Source organism: Phodopus roborovskii, unplaced genomic scaffold (assembly GCF_943737965.1).
Source record: "Phodopus roborovskii unplaced genomic scaffold, PHOROB, whole genome shotgun sequence".
Taxonomy (NCBI): domain Eukaryota; kingdom Metazoa; phylum Chordata; class Mammalia; order Rodentia; family Cricetidae; genus Phodopus; species Phodopus roborovskii.
In genome coordinates, this window is record NW_026126514.1 from 15,042,583 (window position 1) to 15,055,532 (window position 12,950).

Consider the following 12,950-nt stretch of genomic DNA (forward strand, 5'->3'; position numbering starts at 1 on the left):
ATTTTTTTGAGAAAGAACTTAAAATTGGGTGGTTATGGAGCAGGGTAAGGATTTGAAAGTACTTAGGGGAGGGGATGAATATGAGCAAAGAGTATTTAATTTAATAAATTGTTTTAATAATAAAAGTATCATAAAAAGAATAGTAAAATCAAAGAGATATGAGACAATGTATTCCAAAAGGCAGGAATGTTAGCTTCTTCCCTGGAGAAGGTACCTCTGATCTTAACTGTTGGTACAACTTCACAGCACTACCACCAGCTCAACTTGCTGAGTGCCAGTATTAAAAGCTTCTAATCTGAAATAACAACCTAAGATGTGAATTGTTTGGGAAGACAGAGAAACCGAGCACATTGTGAGCTATAAATGGGATATATTTATTAAAAAAAATTTGATTTCCTATTTTTAATTATTTATATGCATATGAGTCTCTCCATGTATTTGGATACCTAGGTGTCTATAGAGGCCAGAGGCATTGGAGACCCTAGAGATGGAATTACAGGTGGTTGTGACTTGCCTGTTGTCAGTGCTAAGAATTGAACATGAGCTCTCTGTGCTGCCATTTAAAATGTTTTAAATGGTGAATTCAGCCATCATGAAAATGTATAATCCTTCTGGAACCCGACTTACCATGTCAGATATAGAACTGCATGAGAATATGTCACTTAATAATAGTGATTCTTTCCAGATAGTTCTCATCATTAGATGGTAAAGTCATGTTGAGAATATGCTCATCATTTAGTAATAGTTGTTGATACTTAAATTTCTTTGAAATCTGTTTCCAAATATGTAAACAGGATTCAAGAATAAATGATCTTTAATTGCTTTTGGACAAACTAATGAACTATAAATGGTATTGTCTCATAATGCTTTTTATATATGGAAAAATATAGATTGTAGTATAAACAAGGTACACTATTAACAAGAGAAGTAAGTTACTTTTCTTGGCACATGGTGTGTCAAATACACTACTTTTTAGGCTTGAAATTATATTGAATTTACACTTTTGTAAGTTTTGTTCTAATCCTTTAAAATATAGCAAAATATGCTATCAAAATATATTAGCATTACAAACACTGATGATGCTAAATTAATTCTATGAAAAAGCCCATAAAGAAATTTCCATATAATAAAACCTTTATTTGACCTACAGTACAATTTTATTTTTATTAATCAAACTGACTAAAGATGATCAACAGAACAGTTAATATGATGTAAGAGTTTTTAGATCAATGTGATTAAAGTTTCAATCTAATAAACTACATAAATATTAGTGAGAGATGCAGTCAGCACCACTCATATCTAATTTACTACTTCAAAAGAAAAGAGAATATCATGCTTTCTACTTGACTTCTAAATATTTTCAAATGTTATATGTTTGAATGATACATTTTACAATTAATTTTATGATATTATGTTTGTAGATATTATGTTTGTATCTATTATTGTTAAAATGCTTTTTTTTTTTTTTTTGGCCAGGCATGACATGACAGAAAATATTTTAAAACTCATCATTTTGTATAAAATTTTCTGAGTAAAAAAAATTTTAATTTGAAATAATTCTAAGTAAAAACAAAGAAAAGTAAAACAAACTAAAAGAGTATAATATGTCAGGGTATGAGTAGTTTTCTTGACAGTTAAAAATAATGAAGTGAAATAAACATTTTAATACATAAACAATGTATTCAATAGAGTACATAGTAAAATGAACAAACATAAATGTCATATAATTAAAATTATTTCTCATCTTGCTTATCTCACTGGTAGTTTAGCACAAACAAACAAAAACACTATCCATAATTTTTTCCTTCTGATTTTTTTTTACCCCAAACAAAGCTTTATTTGAAATACACAGATTATAATGAAACAGTCTAAACAGGGGTTTGGGGTGGGGCATAGAACATCAAACCCTGGAATAGTAATGATGATAATCATAAAAGTCAACATAGATCCATAAGAAATGTAAATCAAGGCACTCAATGCTTGTCCTATATAAAGTTTTCAGGCCATTGTAATCTGAATCAGTTTTAACTCTGGTAGAAAAATCTGACCAGAAGAGATTGAATTGAGTACCCCCATAGAAAGAGACAGCTAGATTTTTTTTTTTTTTAAAAAAAAAATATTATACATGAATGGGCTATTGGAAATTGATCCTGTCCTAAGGAGAAACAGCTCACACAAAGATGCTCTCAGGACTTGGGATCACATACTTTAATCCCAGCCCTAGGGAGAACATAAAAGACAGGAGCCCAATGTCTCAGGCTGCATTCTGAGATAGTCTCTGGATCCTCTCCAACCACACTAAAGAAAGGAAACAGTTTGAGGCTTGGTGAAGAGCTCGTGGATCAGGCCTTTCAGCCTGTGATAAAGGTAAGAGCTAGTAGCTAACCGCTTTGCTTTTCTAGTCTTCATCTTGAAAGCTTGAACCCTGATATCAGTCTCTGGGTTCAAGCTTTCGTGCTACACCTTGAAATGTATAGATTATGTCTAACTCACTTAAGTGCATCATTGTAAATGCTTCACATTATTTATAGAAATTTCTAAATATCCAGTATCTACTAAGTTAAAATTCATAATGCTTACTACCCAAATTACTGGGCTTTCAAAGAAGAATACAATGAACCACAAAGAGAAGAATAACTATTAAAACCATCCAAGAATTGAAATAGATGTGTATGAGCAGATAGTGGCTCCAAATAGTTAATGATGATTTGGTTTCATGGGCTTAAGGAATTGACTAGAGAAACAAAAATATTTTATAAAAAGACTAACATTGAATTCTTATAGATGAAATGCCTAATTGATGAGATGAAAAATTCACTAAAAGAGACTAAATTTAGAGTAGACACTGTCCCCCTCCCCCAAAAAATGATCATTGAATATACAGGTAGAATGTAAGATATTCAAAACCAAACAATGTCAGGTGGTGGTATGTTGTTCATTCCTTTAATCCCAGCTCTCAGGGAGGTAGAGGCAGAGGCAGGTAAAGCTCTGAGTTGAGTCCAGTCTGGTCTACAGAGCCAGTTCCAGGCTATCCTGTCTTGAAATCCCTCCTACACACACACACACACACACACACACACACACACACACACACACACACACACACCAAACAAACACAAATTTTTAAAGAGGAGTCTGAAAGGACAGAATGGGGAATAAAGCAATGTGGAGAAACCAGCCATATATTCCTCAATTTTCATATAATGATGAACTCACAGGGCCAGGAAGTTCTGTAAATTAAGAGTACACAGAAAAAGGATACACCAACGCACATCAGAATCAAAATTCTTACAACCAGCAATAAAGAGAAAAACCTTAAATGATCTCAGAGAAGGAAGGCAATAAGGAGAAAAACCTTAAATGATCTCGGAGAAGGAAGCTTGTTCAATAGAGAGAAGAATAAATGTGTGTGTAGCCAAAGCTTCATACTTGGAAAGAATACAGAAACAACGGACATCGTGTACGTTCGAAAAGAAAAACCACTAAGCTATACCTAGAGGAAATGAATTTTTTTTTTTGAAAAATGAAGGTAAACAAGACAATTTTTTTAAAGTACAGAAGGTGAAAAGAATCCATCCTCAACAGACACCATACTTCAAGAAATGTCAAATGAAGTCCTTCAGGCCAATCACAACTGATAGCAGATGAAAGTGGAGACTTTCCAGTGCTATAAATCTATGAAAACGTCCTAGGAAAAGAAGGAATGGAAAGTGCATTGATAACCGACTGAACAGACACAAACTGCCTTTTATATCAGAAGTAGAGCAAAGTATAGCAGAGAGAATTTCTCTAAGGCTTACATAGAGCACTATGAAGGAGTTTGATTAATTTTAACATTCTTAAATATCTCTCTGTGCATTCCTTTTTTACATATTCCTGTGAATTTCCTTCTTTTAACCAACAGTTATGAGAAACAGGATCTGGTGGCCTGAGATTGGCCACATCAGAAGGAAAGGGGACTTGATACTGGAAGCCTGCTATGTCTAGCTCAGATCTCGTCTCTGCCCCTGTGAGAATCTTCTTATCACTTAGGTTGCAGGGGCAACTGCTATCTACATTCTCTATGCTGCCCCTTGGATAATGAACTAGATATTTTGCAAAAACATTATCTAATAAGCAAACCCTATGCTTCCCTTAACGTGAAGAACTGATAGATGAAAAGATCTATTTGAATAAATCATATTACAATTTATTATTTTCCTGCAGGCGGTTCAATTAACTCTGAATATCGAAAGGGGTTTAGCTAAGACTGTTATTTCTTTTTCTCTAATTTCCTTGTGCTCTCGTGTAAATTCCTCACACTCCTCTCTTTAGAATTACCATGATGGCTGGGACCCTGTACAAATATCCTGGAAACTGGAGGGCCTCAGGGGCTCAATACACTGGGAATCAGGTCTGCATTCTCTCTGCACCACCCACTTCTACTTGGCCAAGTCACTGCACCCCAGAAACTGAAAATGCACAAGAGGAGATAAGGCTGCTGGATGCTCTCTTGAAAGGGAGAAATTTCCATACTGGTAAGCTAGTATCACTGGCTGATATTACAGTTGTCCGCACCCTGCTGTGGCTCTGTAAGCAGGGTTTAGAGTCTTCTTTTCCACAGTAACAAAGGCTGGTTTCTTACCTGCATTAACCAGACTCTTTTCAGGGCTCTCTTTGGGAAAGGGATGTTGTGTGCAAAGATGGCCCAGTTTAATGCTAAGAAGTCTGCAGAAAGCCAGCCTAAAAAGGATGCCCCAGAGGAAAAAAGGGTTCATGGGGAGAGAAACAGAAGCCCCAGGCTGAGTGGAAAGAAGAATAGAGGCAGCTGCCTCAGCTCCTGAGGAGTGGGTGAATTTGAGTAGGCACTGGCAGCTGAGCCCAAGGCCAGGGGCCCCTTAGCTCACGTGCCTGCCCAAGAATACCTTCCTGTTGGATGAATTTATCCAACGAGGATGCCTGCTCTGTGGTGCTGGCATATTTGGGGGAGAATTTTGATAAGGATGTCTGGCTCCATGGCTATACCCAGTACCATTTCCCTGAAGAGCTTACCCAGGCTTTCACGAATTGCAAATTGCCAACAATATCACTGGAATGCTCCAGCGATTGAACAAATTGAGGAAGACTGCCTTTGTTAGTGCATCCTCTTTGGAAAAAACAACAGCAGCTCCATTTCTGGTGTTTGGGTCCTCTGAGGTCAGCTAAGAGCCTGTCTTTCTGGTGAGTCAAAATTTGCAGGTGGACTGTGATGGTGGATCCTGGATCCCAGTAGTGAGGAGATCCAGACCCTGGTTGGAGAGTACTTTTCTAGCACATGTGCAAAGCAGTAAATCAAGACAGGATCTTCAAGTAAACATGCCTTGTTGCCTAACTGCCTGCATGTACTCTTCCATGCATATAGGGGTCATTAAAGGAAACTTTCAGCTGAATGTTGAGAGAAAAAGATTATAATTGACACTGTATCCCATATAAATTTTAACTTCTATCTCTGTGAAATAACTAAAACCTAAGCTTGTTAATTATCTTCTACAAATTATATATATATATATATATATATATGTGTGTGTGTGTGTGTGTGTGTGTGTGTGTGTATGTGTGTATGTATGTGTGTATGTGTATACATATATATGTGTGTACACATATATGTATTTATGTATATATTAATTTTATTTCTCATGAAAGTAGAATTTTACAAATTATGTTTCAAGACAGGACATTCTACCAGTAATTTACTTCTTTTCTAATTTGAGTCTCTCTCTCTCTCTCTAATTCTATGAGTTTTTTTTTTTCTCTAATATACTACTTAGGAGGAGTATGTCTGTCACAGTTCCTCTTTGTGAATTGTTTGGTAAGATTGCATTGTTGATGTGCTCATCTCAGTATGCTTGCTAACATCAACTATTCAGGCAGTTTTCAGTAAGAGGTATAATCTGATGACACAGACATACCCTTGTCTTCAAAACTTCACACTGGTAATTCCAACATCTTCTCTCAGGCATTCTTATGAACATGTTTAAAACAGAGAAACCATATATGTCCCCAAATCTGTTCTCTTTCCCCCCACCCTTTTTACAATCTAAATAAACCCATAGTTAAAGCATTATTCAACACTTTGTAAGCCAAATATCATTAATGTATGCTTTCAAGATTGTATCCATGAAAAGTTTTCTGCTCCTGTTCATCTAAGTATATCCTGAGATCTCTCTCCTTCCTCTGTTAGCTCCCAGGATCTCTTACAATAAAAATTCTATTTAGTCCTTAGGCTCAACTTTTTTGTAATACTAATAACTAAAGAAAAAAAAAGGACTGTCCTGTAGGCACTAAACAGGTGTTTATTAAATTGATATAATGCCAATACAGTATTGTCTTGATTGTAACATTGCTATAACTTAAATCCTTCTTGTGTATGTGTTTAATCATTTCTGATGAAGAGGTAGCCCACGTGGGAAGCGAAACATAGAAAAATCAACATTTTTAGAAAAATAATCTTCAATGCACACACACACACACACACACACACACACACCACACCACACACCACACACTTGAGTATGAGTTGTGCTTTGAATCCTCTCTTCCCAGGTTGTTATTTCAGTTTTTACAATTGTATATCCTTCACAGATGCAGAATGATTCTGTTACATGCATAGATAGATGATTCCAAGACATTTTAATTAATTCCTTACCCTCTGCTCTTATAAAGAAATCTATTCATTTTATCAACGTTGTTAGATTTAGAAGTAATCTCAGTCATAATTGTCCAAATTATGGGAAAAGGGATTTTTACAATAAAAGGGATTTTACAATAAAATGGATCAATCTGATTCTCTGAACCCTTAAATGTATGCCATTATGTGCACATATGCTATCATTGAGTGCATTTTATTCCTTTCAAAATAAGAATAAAACAATAGACTTCTTTAAACATGATTAGATTTTAAAGATATGTTATTATTTTAAAGAAATAAAAATACCTTGGTTTATGTTGGCTAGAAATATATGAAAATATAGGTACACATACGCACTTATGTACATATGTTGATATAGTTACTTAAATCACAAAAACTATGCTGCCAACTTTATGAAACTAGCTTGTAGGTATACCATCTTTTATAATTGTTCTTAAAATTTCTAATGTCAATTACAAACATTAAGTCATTTAAATTTTTTGATATCTTTATAGATGACTTTTTGGTATTCAACTGAAGTCTAACTTCAAACAGAAAGTTAAATAATTTGTTCAAATATTCTGATTTTGTGATATGACAGACTTTGAAGATCTCCCAAGGAAGGCCTCACCCTCCCCAGGGAGCAGAAAGGGGATGAGATGGGGTCTGGGAGGGGACAGGGGAGGAGCAGAGTATGAGGGAATTGGGATTGACATGTAAAACAAGCTTGTTACAAATTTAAATAAAAATATTATCAAAAAATTTTGATTTTGAAGTGATAAATGACTGAGGTGAAAAATGTATTTGAAATTCCATCAATAATTATTCTGCAAATGGATAGTGTGAAGATCTGTATTATTTTCTATAGAGAATAAAATATATGCAAGTGATTCTATGGAAATGGATGGTTATGCAAAAACTTTGAGTTGTTTTGTTTTGTTATTTCCAGAGAAAGAGTTTTTTGGTGTAGGCCTGGTTGTATTAGAACATGCTTTGTAGCCTCAAACTCAGAGATCTACTGGTCGTTGACTCCCAAGTTTTGGTATTAAAGGCATGTACTGTTATGCCTAGAAATAACTAGTGTTTTTATAGATTATTTTTCTATATGCTATTTTATGGATGTTAATAGACATTTTTAAAATAGCTTTTCAAACTGAAGAGAAACTAAAATACATGATTTTTATTTGTTTTATACAGAATTTCTGATTATTAATCTTATTTATTGCTTCTTTAGGATACGTATTTAGCATTGCATTCAATACACAGTAATATGAACAAAGTTATTTCTTACCTGAAATGAAGTAATTGGATATATATTAACATGAGCCTCATTCCATCGTTGTCCTTTATTCCCACTTGAAGACCACAGAGGATTCTCTATTGTTGTCTGCCCTTTCAAACGTAGATATACATTTAAGACACCTAAAATGACAATGGAATTTTATGTTGTAAACCAAACATTTATAAATATTTAAAATTAAATCTTGCAGAACATTCTAGTGTCTCCTTCTCTCCTTCTACTTCTTATCTTGTCATGGTGTGATCCAGAGATAACAACATTCTATTTCCTAGAAAATAAATATTACCTTATATTCTCTAAATGAATTTGCAGTGAAGGTTAAGGTTTCTGAGGCTGTCCTATATAATCTCAGTGAGATCTAAATGGAGTCACACTTATATGGACCAACAGCAAAAGGCATTTTATTCAGGCTTGTAAAGTATGTTATCTCCTACAGAAGAGAGAGGATATATCTACAAGTCAAAGAATAAGAACAAGAAGAAGCAAAAGAATAGATTTCCCCAGAATCTCCAGAAGGATGCAATCTTGATTTCAGCACCACAATGTTTTAATATTTATTTTGGTTTCATTTTCCAGACTGTAAGGTGATGCATCAATCCTGTTTTAACCCCAGTTTGTTGTCATTTGCTATTCATCATAACAGCAGCAGAAAGCCAGCAGGGCACTTACTCATGTACTAAATGGCTCACACACTAATTTGACCTTCATTTTGACTTGTATAATCATTTAGCATCTTTTTTTTCCTTTAAAATGAAATCACATTTACTTTCATATAAGTCTTATTTCCCTTCTGAAAGAAGTATTGAACATAAAATACATAGCTTTTTTCATCATTTAACACATCTTTTTAATTTTGTATGTTTTGCACACAAAATGGAAAGTAATGATGATAACAGTATTGATATGGTATAATGCATGCTAGGGACTTGTTCATATTAGGAATGAATGTTCTCGGGGGTCTATAAAGTGCTGACTGCAATTATTCCACATTGCAGATGAGAATAGTTATAGGAGTTAAGCGATTTTCCCCTATGTAATGTAACAAGAAAATACAGATAGGCTTTAAACTCAAAGTTTAAATTTTATATCCCTCAATGAAGCTGTCAATATTTGAACATAAATAATTATGAAAATCAACTACATTGAAATGATATATTGCATTATTATGTTGAACAAAGATCATGCTATAAGAATACATTTTACTTGCCAATAGATGAAACTTCTTTTGTCTTAAGTTTTATTCATTTAGGTACATAGGTGAAAATAATGTATGTTTATTCATCCATAAAATTACGTGAATTTTTATTGTTCTATAGTTTTCTTGTTGTTTTATATACTACAAGATTCTTTATATTTTCTCTTAAACTGTAATGGATACTTACATATTTTTACACACAAACATGCTATTGCATAATACTTTAATTCCTACACTGTGGTTTCTCTTCCTTTGTTTCTAATCATACCATCCTTTATCCAGTTATTATCTTCTACATTCCATATTCTTTTATAACTTCTCTAACTGTAGTATTTTATCTAGGTTCTGCTTTTCCTCACCCACTACTCTTTCATTCACCATTGTTTCCTATCTTTCATTTCCCTATATATGTTAATAAAAACTGTACATGTATTTAATAAAAGTTAGTGCATCTTTTTCAACAGGTATGCTTCTCTGTGTTCTGTGGCTGCCTGTCTGCCACTCTCCCAACTTTGTCTCCCTTACCTCTCTTTCTCTCCACCTTTTAGCTCTTTATCCCTTTGTCTGAAATATAAAACTATCCTATAGTGATTTTTTTTCTTCTAAAGAGCACATTTAGTACTTATCTTTTTTCTCTTTCATTTTTTCATATGGAAAAATTGATTAAACTAAAAGAAACTTGATCTTTTCCCCATATTGATGACTGGATTGGTTAAAGATTAAGAATGATCCTAATTTTTAGATATGATCATTATAATTATAATTAACAAACAGTGAAGGCAATAAATCTGTCAGAATTTATTTGAGATTATTTACTTTTGTGAAAAACATATTAATATATATATTATATATGTTTTATATATATATATTATATATATATTATAAATGCTATAGACTGGAATTGAAATGTCCCACAGTGGCTTCTGTTGGAAGTGAACTAATCATTAGAATTTTGACCCAATACATATTTGACTTATATTTGATGAAATTATTGAAGGCTGAGGAGCGAGACCAAGAGGTAGAGTCTGGATGGAAGGAGGAGGTCCCTGGGAGGTATTCTGGAAAGCTGCATCATGTCCAATCCCCTTCCTCATTCCCCATCTCTATGATTCCCAGCTTCCATGATGTGAGAAGCTTTCCTCCAGCTTGCCACTATGTCATGTTACTGCTTTACCACAGGACTTAAAACATGAAGTCAAGTGACATGAGACAGAAAATGTAAAATCAGGAGCAAAAATAAATCTCCCATTTTTACAAAGTTATTTATTTTAGGTGTGTTGAGATAGGAAGAAAAACTGACTAACCTTGACATTATTATATGAATAATTACATCTATTATCTCAGAGTTTAAGAGAGCATTTCTTGTAGGGGGATATGCCCTGCTGTGATAATTTCTTTGTTGACTAAACTCTAATATGCATATTAATTCAAACTTTACTTATTTTTCTTAACATATGGAATGCATTTTATATGAAAACTTTTTTGCCTATTTATAAGCAATACAGATCTAAATCATCTCAGAGTTAAAATTAGTTTTAGACTAAACAGGATGAGTTGTAGTTAATTGTAACTAGCTTATATTTTAAAAGGAAAATATTTTGTTTTATAAGAAGGAAAGATACTATAAATTATTGAAATAAGGCTCCCACCCCTGTTAATGTTTAAACAATGCTAACAATTGTTGTATTGTCTCCTAGAATAATACAGTGTTTTTTAGTTGGTATGTTTCTGAGATAATGGCAGAAGCTCATAAATAAACAAATGACTTGCCCCATAGGATTTCCCATTTTAGTTCATAAAACAGAATCTGTTATCAAAAGACATTTGACCCTATTCCAGGTCATCTTGGTCAACAAAGTAGAAATTGTGCATCAGAATAAAACTCCTTGGGAGAACTTAGAGTCAGCAGAGCTGATTCAGCACATTATTCTATTATTATAGTAAAAATTCCAACGTGCACATGATGGAATGTGTTAATACCCTTTAAAAGTAATTTTAATCCCACAGAGAGGTGGTTTATGTTTGAGTAGGCACCGGATGTCAGAATTTCAAACTTAGTCATCCCCAAGGATCTTCTAATGTTACGTAGTTTTATGATAAATGTTGGAAATAGCTGAGTGAACCATAGATTTCTTTTCCTTGGATCCCAGTAATCAAAGGCTAAAATGACTTCAGTTGTTTTATATAATAGATAATGGCCATAATTAGAGCTTCTTCTTTTTCAATATCAATCATTAATATTTAATAGTATTTCATTTCAATTACCATATAAAATGTAATTTTAATTCATCAACATTATTTACCATCATGATTACATAGTTATCATTTTTCTTTAAGTCTTCACATAATTGCCTCTTGATTATTTAACTCTAAAACATATTAGATGTTTTAGAAAGCAATTTAATGATACATCCTAAAACGTACATTCATCTTTACCATAGATACTTGAAATTGAGAAGTTTGTAAGAATTAATTTATAATTTGGTTTATTCTAAGGTTTGGATACCAGTTGCATTTAAATAGCATTTTTATTATAATCGGTAACATAGACTTGTTAATTGCAGTTTCACATCCTATGTAAAGATGAGAGTGCCACAAAATTATCTGACTCCAGGCAAGATCTATGTATATTGATAGGTAATTATTAGCATCATTTGTTTAATGCACACATACAAAGTGAGAAATTATGAAGCTATCATTTCCTGCTTGAATTGAGATGGGTGCACTGATACTGTTTTTCAACAAGCAATTGCAACAATATCTTAAACCAAAGGGTCAGGTCAATTTTTCCCATCATTACCATGCTTCTAGCATCTAGGTGAATTTATACTACAAATTTTTCTGTAGTGGCACTCTTTTCTGGTCTTCTACCATGCTATTTTAGATCCCTTATTTGCATCTGTAGGCTCTTTAGCTCTAACCCTCCCCCTGGACCAGTGTTCTCCATTTCACACCTTAGTTTCTACTGATTCTCATATCTGCAACTTTTGCTTTCTACCTTCTCCTACTTACTTCTACTGGAGGGTGCTGTTCTTTCTAACTCTACAAAGAAAGTTTCATGATAATTTTGTTGTCCTGGTGTTTCTTTCTTGTTCACCCACAGTATAGGCATGTTACACATTTGATTGAATATATTTTCTTTTACTCAGTAAGTCAACTCCCTGAAAAAAACATTTGATTAATAGGAAACATTTACCATAATTCTCTGTTATCATCTATAAAACTTTAAACAGGACTAAGCACCCACCTCATGCAATTAGTCTTGATAAACTGGACAGTAAGATTTATGAGTAAAAAAAATATCAATATTAAATCTTTACTTGCAATAAAGCGAATTTAAATGTTTGATCCATTGGATGAGAAGAAAACCCAGCTAAATTCTTTTTTTTTTTTATCATTTCTTTAGGTGACAAAATCATATTATTTATCCACTGGAGCTCACATACTTAACTTTCTTTAAATATTCTGGCCGCTATTAACACATTCTAAAGGTTCACCTTCAGTGTGTAGGAAAGATGTGACTATAAGCAATGCACATTATATTCATGTATGGAAATGCCATAATAAAACCCTTTTCTTCTATAATTAAAATATAGAACCAACATTTTGAAGAGTAATATAGAGGAGGAAAATAATTTCAGAGGTTGTTTGTGATTTTGAAACAAGTATTAAGAGCTAAATGCATTAGTGGTTAATTACAGTTTTATCAGAGTGTCTATGATAACTGTATCCAATAGTGTTTGTTCATAGGAAGCAGAAAAAGTCATAGCTAGATTCTAATCAAATCTCCTACTCTAAACATTGTCATT

General features: G+C 33.3%; 1 protein-coding gene across 3 annotated transcripts in view; it reads right to left on the reverse strand.

Annotated features, from left to right (window-relative positions):
• Mdga2 (MAM domain containing glycosylphosphatidylinositol anchor 2) overlaps positions 1-12,950 on the reverse strand; it is a 761,827-nt gene that overhangs the window by 6,476 nt on the left and 742,401 nt on the right. For all 3 annotated transcript variants that reach the window (XR_007835196.1, XR_007835197.1, XM_051195916.1), the window contains exon 15: positions 7,938-8,068. Coding sequence is in view for 1 of the 3 variants with exons in the window: in XM_051195916.1 (XP_051051873.1) it covers positions 7,938-8,068 (131 nt within the window). In the remaining 2 variants the exon portion in view is untranslated. The remainder of the gene's footprint in view (positions 1-7,937; positions 8,069-12,950) is intronic.